The sequence below is a fragment of the Uloborus diversus genome, chromosome 1, assembly GCF_026930045.1.
Source record: "Uloborus diversus isolate 005 chromosome 1, Udiv.v.3.1, whole genome shotgun sequence".
NCBI classification, from domain to species: Eukaryota; Metazoa; Arthropoda; class Arachnida; order Araneae; family Uloboridae; genus Uloborus; species Uloborus diversus.
Window position 1 is genome coordinate 130,283,391 of NC_072731.1, and position 13,085 is coordinate 130,296,475.

General features: G+C 32.5%; 1 protein-coding gene across 1 annotated transcript in view; it reads right to left on the reverse strand.

Annotated features, from left to right (window-relative positions):
- Positions 1–364: 364 nt before the first annotated feature.
- LOC129232154 (tubulin monoglutamylase TTLL4-like) overlaps positions 365–13,085 on the reverse strand; it is a 101,965-nt gene continuing 89,244 nt past the window's right edge. The window contains exons 16-19 of the mRNA XM_054866398.1: positions 10,865–11,069; positions 5,731–5,804; positions 4,029–4,066; positions 365–490 (exon numbers count right to left, since the gene is read on the reverse strand). Of these exons, the coding sequence (XP_054722373.1) occupies positions 4,034–4,066; positions 5,731–5,804; positions 10,865–11,069 (312 nt within the window). The 3' untranslated portion in view covers positions 365–490; positions 4,029–4,033. The remainder of the gene's footprint in view (positions 491–4,028; positions 4,067–5,730; positions 5,805–10,864; positions 11,070–13,085) is intronic.

The window sequence follows — 13,085 nt, forward strand, 5'->3', positions numbered from 1 at the left end:
ACTGAAATTGATTTTGCAAAGAAACCTTACATGATAGAAGTAAATAGATAGAAAATGTGGATTCAATACATTAACATTACATAAAATCATTTTACCTTCAATAACAGTTATGAATAACACTAGCTGCTATTTCAAACTTATCTGAAGATGACACGTACACAAGATGGCATGTACACAATTGCTTGGTTAAATATTATACTAAGAACAGTTCTTTTTATTAACTTGTAGCTGAAGATGTGTCATTTGTCCGAAATGCCCTGAGTTTTAGAAAAGTCAGTTCTCTAGGTATCCATGAACCTGAATAAAACAAGCTGTGTGCATCCCTCAGAGCACAAGGATGTGAACAAAGAAAAAAGGACATAAAAATAAATACACTTTATTATTTTCATCAAATGGCAGTTATGTACATACAGAAGTCCAGTTAAAAGGTTAAAAAAATAGCCTCCTGCGGATGAACACTGAGCAAAAAGGAGAGGTCATATTGTTTTACCTGAAACAGAAAAGGAAATACATTCAATGATCAAGAAAGCTCAATGCTCAAAAGACTTGAAGTATTTTTGAATTTTTAAATAACTCCACCCACCAAATTGGTTTTTGTACAACATTGGATAAAAATAGATAGATAATGATAGATTTAACTGCTTTAGACTCAAAGATATTATGCTCAGTATTTTTTTTTAATCAATTTTTTAAAATTTTCCTCATTTTTTATTCCTAATTCTACAAAAAAAAAATATACAAACCAAATTTCATGTGAGAGATTATAAGATGGTAGGCAAATTTTATTGGTGTTTGATAGAAAAATCCGATTTTTTAATTTTAATACCAGGGTTCAAGATTTTGAATTTTGCAAATTGTGATCCAATGTTCACCCCTGAATATTTTCTTAACACTAGAAAGACCGGAAGCGGTCATTTTGACCACAAGCGGTTTTCGAATGATCATAACTGCTACACCTAATTTTCAAACTCGTTTTCCTTCATTGACTTTTCCTAACTATTTATTAGGATCTTGCAAAGGTTAATTTTATTTCCTTAGGTTCAGTATTGTAGTTGCGATAAAAGTGTATACCTAGAAAGACTGGCTATGGTCATTTTGACTGCTCAACGAACTTGTATTTATGTGTCTAGTTTTTTTTTTTTTTTTTGTTACCTAATGTATGTAATATGAATTTGTTTATTGTCAGGGTGATCAGTAACATTATTTTGTAATAAGTGGGTTTGAGCCGCATCTGCTGGTCAGATATACTTTAAACCGTTAAGAAAATGTGAAACACCTGTTGGTCACATGCGAATTCTTTCCTGTTATCATGACAGGAAGCAAAGTGGAGAAAAGGGAGCATATTACTGGACAAGTGAAATTTTTTTTTGTTCTGAAAAGTGGAAGGTTTAAAACAGGTGGATTCTAAAATTTTGGCTGGAAATCTTATGTGCACCAGAACATGTGCTTTCTTGAAATGTAGACATTTATTTCCTACGATGTTCTTGAAGTGACCACTTACTTCATGTTACTAAAAACCGTTGATGAACAAAACTACTTTAAAAATGCATTCCTACAACTGTTGCAGAATGAGTCTGAAACTGATTTTGGTTCGAAAGACTTATCTGAAGAATACATACCTAGCGAAAGGTATAGGTTACATTTACAGGTGATTGTAATATTTTTCGAAACCTAGATTCTGCACAAAGAGATTCTTCTTCAGAGTTAGAATCAGAAGAAACTTCGCTAATAAACCCTGATGCGTAAGTTATCAAAAACAATAGAGAAAAATGAAAAAGCGTCAGATGCGAAAAAAAAAGAAATTCGAAAACAGAACTCTTTCTCTCAAAGAGAGAGAGAGAAAAAGAAAAAAAATAGCAAAGAATTGAACAGTTTAGAATAGGGTAGGTCGATGCAAGTTTAAAAAAAAAAATTCTTCGATCTAGCAGCTTTCAGTGCTTAGGTCATTAAGAAAGAAATTACTGGTACAAAGATTGAATGAGATTGAAATTTAGCAGACGAACTCCGTAAAAAGTATATTTCCTCCCAGTCACATCCCCTGATCAATTTCACTACAAATGATAAAGTCTCACCCTTGGGAAAAAACGAAAACGTCAAATGAAACAATGCAAAAATAAAGCTACGAAAATTTGTGCTAAGTGCAAAAAAAGTTTATGGATCATGTACAGCTTAAGTGATAAAAATAAGAATTTGTAAATGATGTAAAATTTAGTAATGTAAGTGCATTGCGATATTTTTATGCATTTATGAAAACAATCACATACATAGTTGGAATTACTTATTAGTTATTTCATGCATTGAAAATATCTTCTATTTTGTAAAAAATTAAGCTTTCTCAAGATCAATTGTGTAATGCATTTGTATATTTCACTTGATCAAACGTAAAAATTAAAAAAAGTTGCCTGAGATGGATTTACGAATTATACTATGATTAAATTGTTAAACTAATTCATGACGCATCAAAACAAATCTTTTCCATGATTCAAAATCCTGAAAAGAAATGATTTCCAATCTTTTAAGCATGGCGGTTAAAATGACCACTGCTAGTTTTTCTAGGTATACAGAAAACGTTTTTCTAGTGTTAAACAAGCAAAACTAAATGCTATAAATTTCAATCAACCTTCAAAATCATTACCAGTTTTATTTGTGAGATGAAAGGTATTTAAATTACTTTTTGATCACAGAATAGATGGAAAAGCAAACTTCAGTTAAGAGGCAGAAATGGACACATCTATTAGTTTTCAGGGATGCCAGTTTTTGCAGATGTATTTAGCATCTAAATTAAGCAGAGTTACTTAAAAATAAGCAGAACATGCACATCATATTTTTACTTTTCCCCCTCATTCAGATAGACCCTTCTTAACTGGGTGTTTGCCAATTCCATACAACCTGAGGTGAAACTATTTTGGTTAATTGTAAACAGAACTTCTATTTTGCATCCAGCACTATGAGAAACCTTAAAGCCTAGATTAAAGAAATATAATATTCAAAATATTATATTTCTTTATTTTGTCTGCTCTTTAAAGACAATTGCTGAATGCTCTGAAGTCAAAACTTTCAAACCCTGCAAAGGATGTAAAGATATTGCACATTTCAATAGACTAGTTGCTAAAAATAGACCTTGAAGAGAGAAAACCTTAAAAATTTCTTATCTTGTTATTTTTGATTGAAAGGGAACATCATGTAATCGAAAATATCGGGGGAAAAGTGATGAAATTAAAAACGATGATACAAGATGAATAAAGTAAAAAAAAAGGGCAATAAATTTCGAGGTTTTATATGTTTTCCTCCAATTTATATGTTGAAAGTCTTCTTTCAACAGACTTGCTATGGGAAAAAAATTAACCATTTTACATGTACTACTATTGAATAGAAAAAAATCGAGGGAAACATAAAAACATTAACAAAATTGGGAAATTGAGAAGTATGACAAAAAAGCGGAAAATTGAAGAGCCAAGGAAGAGTCTCATTCATGCACGTGCATGTGTTGTGTACATGCATATTAATTTTAAGGGGTTTAGGATCTTTTATGAAGGGGTACAGAAATCTATTCTCTTTTTGTGCCAAAGCACTTAGGCTGTAACACTAATTCTTGGATTATTCAAACAGGGTGTGATGTGTCGCTTTGTTGTGATAGAAACTTGAAAATTGATTGCTTTATGATTATGGATGAAAATATACTGAAGATTATTTTAGATCCTGTCTTTTCAACCAGCAAAGATTACTGCTTCAAGAACAGAATAAAAATGAAGGAGTAACATTAGAACATCCAAAAGGCACACACAATAGGTATAAATTTTAGAATTTTTTGTCAGAATATCATGGGTTATGGTTTTGATTTACAAAAAACGACTTTCATGAATAAGTATAAACAGCCTTTGCATATTACAGAAAAGAACCGCTGATGAGGAAATATATTTGTGTCTAGATTTTCTGAATATCAGATATTGATTGGGAAAGAAAACGTTTTTTTCTTCAAAAAGGAAAAGCACTAGCCTAGCAAACAAATGAGTAAAATTGAATAATACCTTTGTCACGCACTCTCAGGTGCAGGGTCTGGATGGACCTAAAAAGAAAAGAACAATTTTAACCACAATGCTGTTAAAGAACAATTTCATGTCTAATTTGCAAAGACAAAATGAGGAGAATAATTCAACTTCTCTTCAAATACCCAAAGAATTCAGTAATTACGCAATTTTTGAGAGTGACTGTGAAATTTTCTAACAAGTACTTAATTGATTATGAAAAAAAAAATGTAAATATTTAAAAACCACAATTCAATGTTCATTATAAATACAGCTATTATGTGAAACTAAATATGTTAATTGCTCTACTGTTACTAAATACATGTGCCAAGTCATTTCTACCTGCAGTTCTCTCACACAGTCATGTATAGGTACAACAACAATAATTAAACGCAGACCCCGAAGTGGCTTTTTTTTGGGGGGGGGGGGAGTAGGAAATAAGGAAGCTAAAGATGATAAAGTAGGAAAAGACAGGATTACACACAGGTCACGAGGAAAGAAATTTAGCAGAAATTTCATTTCCAGAAGAAAAGATAAAGTTAAGAGTTATTTTTTTTAAAGCTGGACACTTTTGATAGTTGATGTCTTCAATTTCCGTAAAAATTTCAGGATGTGTTACGAATCATTCTTAACATAGTGATACTATGGTAAGAAAAAGTGAAGTTTCTTTTACTAAAAAACTGATTTGTTTGTCCTTGAGTAGAAGTCTAAAGTTTAAGGTCGTGAAAAAAAAAGAGCAAAATATATGATTGCTTTGCTTCAAAAGCAATGAGTAAACTGAGCCAATTTTATTAAATGTGGATACTACTTGATACTAGATACATGCTAGCTTAAATACTTTGGTGACTCACTAGGTCTATTGAAACAGCTACTTTTTTTGCCTTGTTTAGGCCCGGATATCTGCTAAAGTCTTGAGTAACCCCTGGAAATAAGTATATGATTAACTACTCACCACAGTGTAGTACAAAGAAAAATATAAAATAGCTGTCGTATCTCTTGACTTTAATAGTTAAACAATCTCAAAGTCAATGATTTTTTTAAAGTGTCTAAGTTTAGAAGTCAATAATATGAAAATTTAGGAGATATAGGACTATGAGCCATGTATATGTCTCAACCACACACATTCTCTATTTTTTTCACATCATTTGTCAATTTAGACCCTTTTAAACCTCCAAATTTATAAGAACTACTTCTCAACCCGGAGTAGCACATCTCATACTTTCCCCAGTGCTGCCAAGTTAGATTGAAACAGACTATAGGAATAAAGGTTAATTAGGACCAAAGTTTTGACAAAACACTTATCTATTGTTAAAAATAGCTTAAATTCATAGACAGTAGACATTTTGTTTCGAAAGCAATCGAGAATTTTTTTTTCATACGCTATAAAAGGTTGTTTTGAACATCTTTTTCTATTTGAAGCTTGTTTCATCAACATTAATATAGTTACAGCCTGCTTACATACAATGTTCTCATCAATAGGACGATTCTTTATTTTTACTTTATTATGCAAAATGGTTACATGTTTTCAACGAATGCTTGAATTCAAAGGCTCATGGTTCGTATACAAAATTAAAAATGTTTTCACGGATAGAATGAGCTCTTTCAACAAAATATGGCTGAAATTTATATATTAACTACTATATAAAGCATGCATATATGTTAACATATGTTCCATCAGTATCTGTTAAAGAATGAATCATCTCACCAAGAAATTTCCTTCCGAAACTTTCCTCTTGAGGTGGTAACGTTCCTTGCACAATGATTGGAGAAGCTGAACACCTGCAAATAAAAAAACCTTACAATAATTGTATGCAAGAATAAGTAAAAGCATTATAAGAAAATGAGAATAAAACTTTACTGAAGGGTCATTCCATGTCAAATCAACACAATTTTGGTAGATTTTCAGAATTAATGTCTCAGATTTTCATGATTTTTGGTATGCGACTATATATTATAGACTTATGAAAAAATACCAAATTTAAGTTATAAAGCAATTATTTTTAAAGTTAATAATTTTTTAAATTGATTTTTTTTAAGTTCATATTTTGGCACGTTTAGATGCCTACAGACTGGCAACCAGTGATGATATGAACTTGGGAGTGGTCTTATTTTAAAGCTGTTGAATGGGGCTTTAAAATGATATGCCATAAGATAAAGGTTACAATCTTAAAAAATTTTAAAATTAAATTTTTAAATTTAAATATCTTAATGAGCAGCAATTTTAAAATTTTCAAAAAAGTACCAAAAAGTAGTTTGTTGCATCGAAAATCATGTAGCAAAATTCTATCATCAGATCTCAACAGGATCAAGAGGTCAAAAGGGCTTCAAAAATACACATGTTTTGCAAATAGTGTACCAAATTAGTAAAATTTTATTTTTTTAATTACTAATTTGTCTATGCAGCGTGCAGGGCACTATTAAAGTAATAAACCACGATGATTACTTTATAGTACCATGTTTGGAAACCTCTCTTTAAAAGAAAACTAAAGTGGATTAGACTAGCAAGTACCGGAAAATCCCTTTTAACTCAGATAAAATGGGGATTTCCCTCAGGGGGCAGGGCCGGCTCTAGTAGTTTTGCCACCCTAGGCGATATTGACAAATGTCACCCCCCTCCCCCATTGAATAATAAAAATAATAATATAAAATAATAATACATTAATAAAATCGAAATACTAGTAAAGTTCTTGAAATTTTGTGAGTTCTATTTAAATTCCAAACTGGATTTTTCACATCCAAGCACTGGTAAACACTTTAAATGAGCTTTTTTAACATTAAAGTAGTATATCTTATGGTGCTGAAACAGATATTAATACACTCCTGTTTGTGAAAATTGCAGGAAATGTAAAGGCATGATATACAAATGATTAGAATTGCAGATCGGTAGCGCATGCGTATGCTGAGCAGCGCCCTCTGAAAGGCGGATCGAACCGAATATAAATAGATGGCTGTAGCAAGGCGTGTATGATTATCGGTGGTTATACGATAGAGTAAACGTTAACCAAATCTTTACTATGCCTCTTCAACGAAAGAAAGCGAAATTTGAGCAGATTTCGGAGTTCGAACGGGGCAGAATCATCGGCCTTTGTGAAGCTGGATTGTCTTATTGTGCAGTAGCCACTCGTGTGCAGTGCAACAGCAGCACAATCATGCATTTTTGGAAGCAGTGGATGGACGTTGGTCGGACATCTCGGAAATCCGGGAGTGGACTCTGAAATTAGACGTCAGCTCGTGATGACAGACACCTGGTGCATATGGCGCTGACGGACCGCAAAGCTTCTTCTAGACCAGCGTTTCTTAAGTTGTGTTCTGCGGAACCTCAGGGTTCCACGAAGCTCTCTCAGGGGTTCCATGAAACTTGAATGTTTTCATTCCACATCTTTTAAATTTGTCACTTAAAAAATCGATAAAATCGCTTTTCTAAAAGTTAAAAAAAAAAGATTACTTTTACTTTTTTATACTAATCTGAGCTTTATTACTCATCAGGGTTAGCCACTATAGGAATAATTTTATTTGTTGCCTGAAACAGTGCCTTAAAGATTCAACTTCGAAATTTTTCCAAGCTCAGTCATAAAGCATCTCTTTCTCACTTTTAAACACTTCAATTTCGAAAAAAATCCGGAAGAAGCTATTGACCCCTTAATATTACCAAAGATAGTTTAAAAGCAACTTGGAACGTTGAAAAACTTATGGAATGACACCCCAAATTCCCTTTCCTGCATCATTAGCAAATGTTGCCTAAAATTACGATTTTTGACGTACATTTCAAATATTTTACTTTTAATACCAGCCACTCTCCCAGAATCTATGGCAGCAGTTGAAAGCACAATTTTAACATTTAACGAGTGAGGACCAATTTAAGTCAACATAACATACAGTGACATCAAAGTCAGATATATAAATAACTTTAAAATTTATTTTCCTAACTAAGAAAATATTTTAATCATCTAACTCATGCATATATTCTGAGGTTAATTATCCCTTTTAAAAATACCGAGAATCACAAATAGGCATAGGCGGCTCCTACGAGAGGGCAAGGGGGTAATTGCCCTTTCACTTTCAATGGTAAAGGGACTTTGCCCCTCCACTTTTCTAAGTTCAAAACTAAGGGTCGAATAAAAAATGACAGTCATCTATTCACGTGTTTAATAAAAGAACTGACTTAAAAATTGTTTGTTTTATTGTTTTTTCATGTTATTATTCCGTAAAAATTAAAATGGAACTTTGATTTTGTAGGAGGGAATTTTCTGAGGCCGTCTGGTCCCTCTTTTTGAGTCTGATTCTCGAATTTTGGAAGAAGGTCAATTCATTAACAATGACGTAAAAATTCAACATCCCCATTTTTGAAGAAAGAATTTAGCTTTAAGGGTGTGTCGCCCACCAATCCTGCTCCCCTTCCCCCTGCACCTCCTTTGACCCTTTACTTTTTTGGGACACCGGTCGCCTATGCAAATAGGAGTGTTTTGGTATTTTATAATAATTAACAGTTAGCATTAATTACCATGGTTTATAATGAAGTCTAATTATCAATTTAACGAAAAATAGTTAATGTGACAGTCTGAGATAAAAACCTGAGCTCTCTCTCAAACAGAATCTTAGCTACGCCACTGCAAACTATTGACAAAAAACTAAAAGCCTTTAAGGGTGTATTACAATTATTTCTAAGCAGCAGAGAATTAAAAAAAGCTGGACAAAAAAACCACGGAAGTTCTGTGACTAGACCATAGATGAAGGATATGTCTCTGAAACTATGTTTTGTTCCCTACCTCCAGGACATTTTGCTTGAAAACTGTGATGCTATGAGCGTGAGGAAAGGTTTCACCAACATTTAGACACACGGCAGTGTGTCAGCCAAGTTCGGAAATCAGGCGACACATCTGCCAGTGTGTATCTTACACGAACCATTTCAAGTTACTTTTGACTCCCTCATTATTTATTAACTATTAAACTATTAAATCTGTGTGCTTGAAATTTTGTATGTCTAATAGAGCTGCCTATCAGAACTATAATCCTAAATTTCATGAATGTACCGCTTATAGTTATGGAATTATTATCTGAAAAGTGTCATTTTTTACACTGACTCACTCACTCATCAAAATGTTTACGAACTTCCAAGTGTCTCACATACTTGAAATTTGGTATAAGGATAGATTTTCATGCATATGTAAAGGGCAAATCTAAAAAGCCAAAAAACTACATTAAAATAGCAAAAAACTACGCTATTTTTTATGAGCATCACGGCGTAATCACTTCACCGCACGACTGCAAAATATTTTGCCAAATAAATCAAAACAAATGGGCTCGTCAAACGTTGTCAAAACAAAGTTGTTAAAGTTTTAAATTAACAATTTTATTTCTAACCAAAATGGGGCTTGAAACAATACTTTAAGTTCCGCTAAAATTAAAAATGATCCATCAAATAATTAAAATTGCAAATCTAGAGTTAAGCCTTTAAAATCAAAAATAACCAGCTTCAAATTTTTTAAAAACTTTAGATTTCAATTAAATGCAAAATTTTACAGGAGGAACAAAAAGGCAGCAATAATTTTAATAAATGAGAAATATTTTCGCAAATTCTGCATATTTTACGATCTATGTTATGATAATCTCCCCGAACAATAAAGAAACTATAGACAAATTTTGAGATGAGTTTTAGCAATTTTCCTAATTGTCGACAAATGTGAGGAAGCCAAAGAACAAGATCTAATGTACGTTGGCCTTGCTGATAAATGGGAAAACAGATGATTATTGCCCAAAATTGGTGATCGTGCCAAGTCCCCAGTTATCAAAATATCTTCATAACTTCTAATAAAAAGAAACCGCAAACCAGTGTACCGTAACAGCAGGCAAAAAAAAAGAAAATCATATATTTGCAATATATGCTTTTGCATTTATAACTGTCTAAATTAGAACATAACCTTTGATTTAGTTTTTCAAAAAGTAATGATATCCCAACAAAACATAAATGTGAAAAAGAAGCCAAGTTCAGTTGAAATGAGGTGCGGGAAAGACGGTGTCACCGACAAAAAAAGTTCAGATCTAAACAGTTACCAAGTTCCATAGCAGTTCCTCATAGAAGTTGGATTTTCCCATGTTCTTCAATTCATTTAGAAAACAATTTTTTACTTTCTTTGATACTGGATTTAAAACTTGGCAAGTTTGGAAAAAATTTTTTAAAATAGTGATGACTAAAACTTGCCACAAATTTAAAATCCATTATCAAAGCAAGTAAAAAATTGCTTTCTAAATGAACTGAAGAACATGGGAAAATCCAACTTCTATGAGGAACTGCTATGGAACTTGGTAACTGTTTGGATCTGAACTTTTTTTGTCGGTGACACCGTTTTTCCCGCACCTCATTTCAACGGAACTTGGCTTCTTTTTCACATTTATATTTTGTTGGGATATCTTTATAATGGAATGCAGATATCAGGGTCATTGGTCTGAGTTAATGCCTACCAAATGCTGCTGAACTATTAAAATGAGATTGTCATCCTTTGAGTTATAAAAAGCAATCGAAAATGAAGCATTTACAATAACAGGTCAAAAGTAACCACCAATTTTAGAAAAAAAAATTGTTTAATAAAAAAGGACCTATTTAATAACATCTATTGCACAGGATTTTCTTTTTTTTAACCTCCCCTTCAAATCATCTTGTGGTTGTTATGCATCTTTCTCCAGTGGGCTTTCGTGTATCTTGAAAACGAGCTAATTAAAAAATATACACTATCCTAGAAGTTTATCTTGATCTGGAATTAGTAGGAACTATTTAAAACCAGAATGCAGACAAAAAGTTCTTTTTTTGTTGTGTAGTGTAATTAGTCAGGAAGATCACTCACCCTCTTGTCTCTGGGCATGGTAAGCCCTCTCCCATGCATCTAATAGCAGGTTGTAGTAACGGGTGTGTTCGAAGAGGGGAAAGTAGTGGGAGGTGGTGTGAGTGGGGAAGATGCGAGAGAATGCTCCCCGCCGATGGAACTCATCCTCACTCTCTACCAGGCACCGAACGTCATCGGGTGTTAGGGATCCCAGGATGTCTTGGCCCTGGAAAGGCAATTCTTTTACAATTCTTAACTTAAGGATCTTTTGTTAAAGCAATCAAGATTGCTTATTGTTCACTTAATCAATGGCTGGTGTTTTCTCTTTTCATTTACATTGTACTTATAATAGAAGAAAAACATGATCCATTGCCAATGAATGACAAACGAAATTCACAAAAGCTAGATTATTAAAGAAAGAAAGTGTCTCTAGGAAGAAATATTAGTTTTTTTTCTTTTGGATTTAAAAATGTGCTCATTCTCATTTATCCTTTCTTTTCCGCCTTACTATATTAACTCTTTAACAGGAGATAAAACTTCTCTTTTTTTTTCCTGTTCCTCGTTTTTAGTTATTTTTGTCTTTTGTCAACTTGTCAAGTTCTCAGCCATTTGAATAAAAAAAGAAGAAAAACTTAAGCTGTGGCAATTATGAAAAATTATTATTTCAAGCATTTCTGGAACTAAAGATTTTGGAAGGAATTCATTTCTTTATCACTTTGTTAGCTTTAAAACAAATAGGTTTTTTTAGATTATTTTTTTAAACAGCATATTTCATTTAGAATTACAAAAGAGCACAATTCTTACTCTATGTATAATTAATTTTGATTGCTTCAGGTGTTATGGCACAACCCATTTCCCCAAAATTTACAAAGAGAGCACAAGATTTCCTCAAAAATGGAGAAATTTTCCCCCAATCTGGAAATACTGATATCCCTGCAGCCTCAATTGTTTTTTCTGTCACGTGTTTCTATCCCTCAGCTAATAATTCAAAGAGAACCTTTAACCGTTCTGTCATTGTGACTGCAGGACAATCCGTATTGGTTTTTACATGTATAACAATAAAACAGTACGAAGCATAAACTGGTAGCGAAGACAAATTATTGATTTTTAAAAGAAAAGTATAAAAACATACATGCATAATTAATAGCCTATGTCACTCAGTAAGAATGCACCTTTCATGTAGTGAAAGAATTTTTCAAATAGTTGCTATGGTTCCTGAGATTACCTCGAACATAAAAACACACAAAAATCCGCTCCTCTCTCTTTATAATATTAGTATAGATTCAAACATACTCAAGTCAATGGAGTTTTAGTGATGAGACTGGAGTTTACAGTGACCTCCTGGGCAGAACTCAGGGAGCAAAATATTGCAAGTTGATAGATAGCTCATAGTACTGTATTCTAAGAATAAGCTCTCCCTCAACTTTTATCTTGGGGAAATTCCTGAAAACAGCAATAAAGACCAAGAGTGTGGTTTCAATGCAATCTTCAGGATTAATTCAAGACAACTGTACAGTACAAGCATATCTATTTCGCATTTATGTAACCAGAGTTACATTTAAAAATCATTATTTTGAATTCCCAATAAAAGAATGGGAGAAAAAATGCTGAACATTTTCCTGATTGTGCTAAACACAAAGTTTTGAACTTTACACATTTTTCTTGTTAAATTGCTTATGAATAATTGAATTTTATACAAAAGCACTTTAATCTTGTTTCCCTTAAACTAGTTCATCTCTTTTGGATGGGCTATTTTTATTTGGACTTGTAAAAGTCAGGTTTTAATCGATTGCACCATTTTGAAAAAACGGTGCAATTTCAAAAATAGCACGAAAGTCAAAACAGATAGTTAGAAAGAGTCAAAATAAAGTCAAATATACTAATTTAAATTGCAAATGAGCAATTTTCACTCATTTGAGAGAATGGTTCGTTTTTTGTGATCGCAATTTTGGCATTGGGTTAACTTGCTTGCGATTTTTTTTTCTATTTCAGTGCAATAGGCCAATGATAATTCATGGGGGAGGTTCAGTGTTTTCACCTAAACAAAAATTTCAGTATTTTATGGATAATCCAAAAATTAGGGCAAAATTAACTAATTTAGTTTATTTCATAATTTTGTCAAAATCACTTTGGGGATAGTTTTTTCCCCGAAGTATAAATATTTTGATATTATTCATTTATACAGTAAGATTCTCTGTTTAAACACTTCTCTGTCTGGACTCTTTTTTTTTTTTTTTTTCCC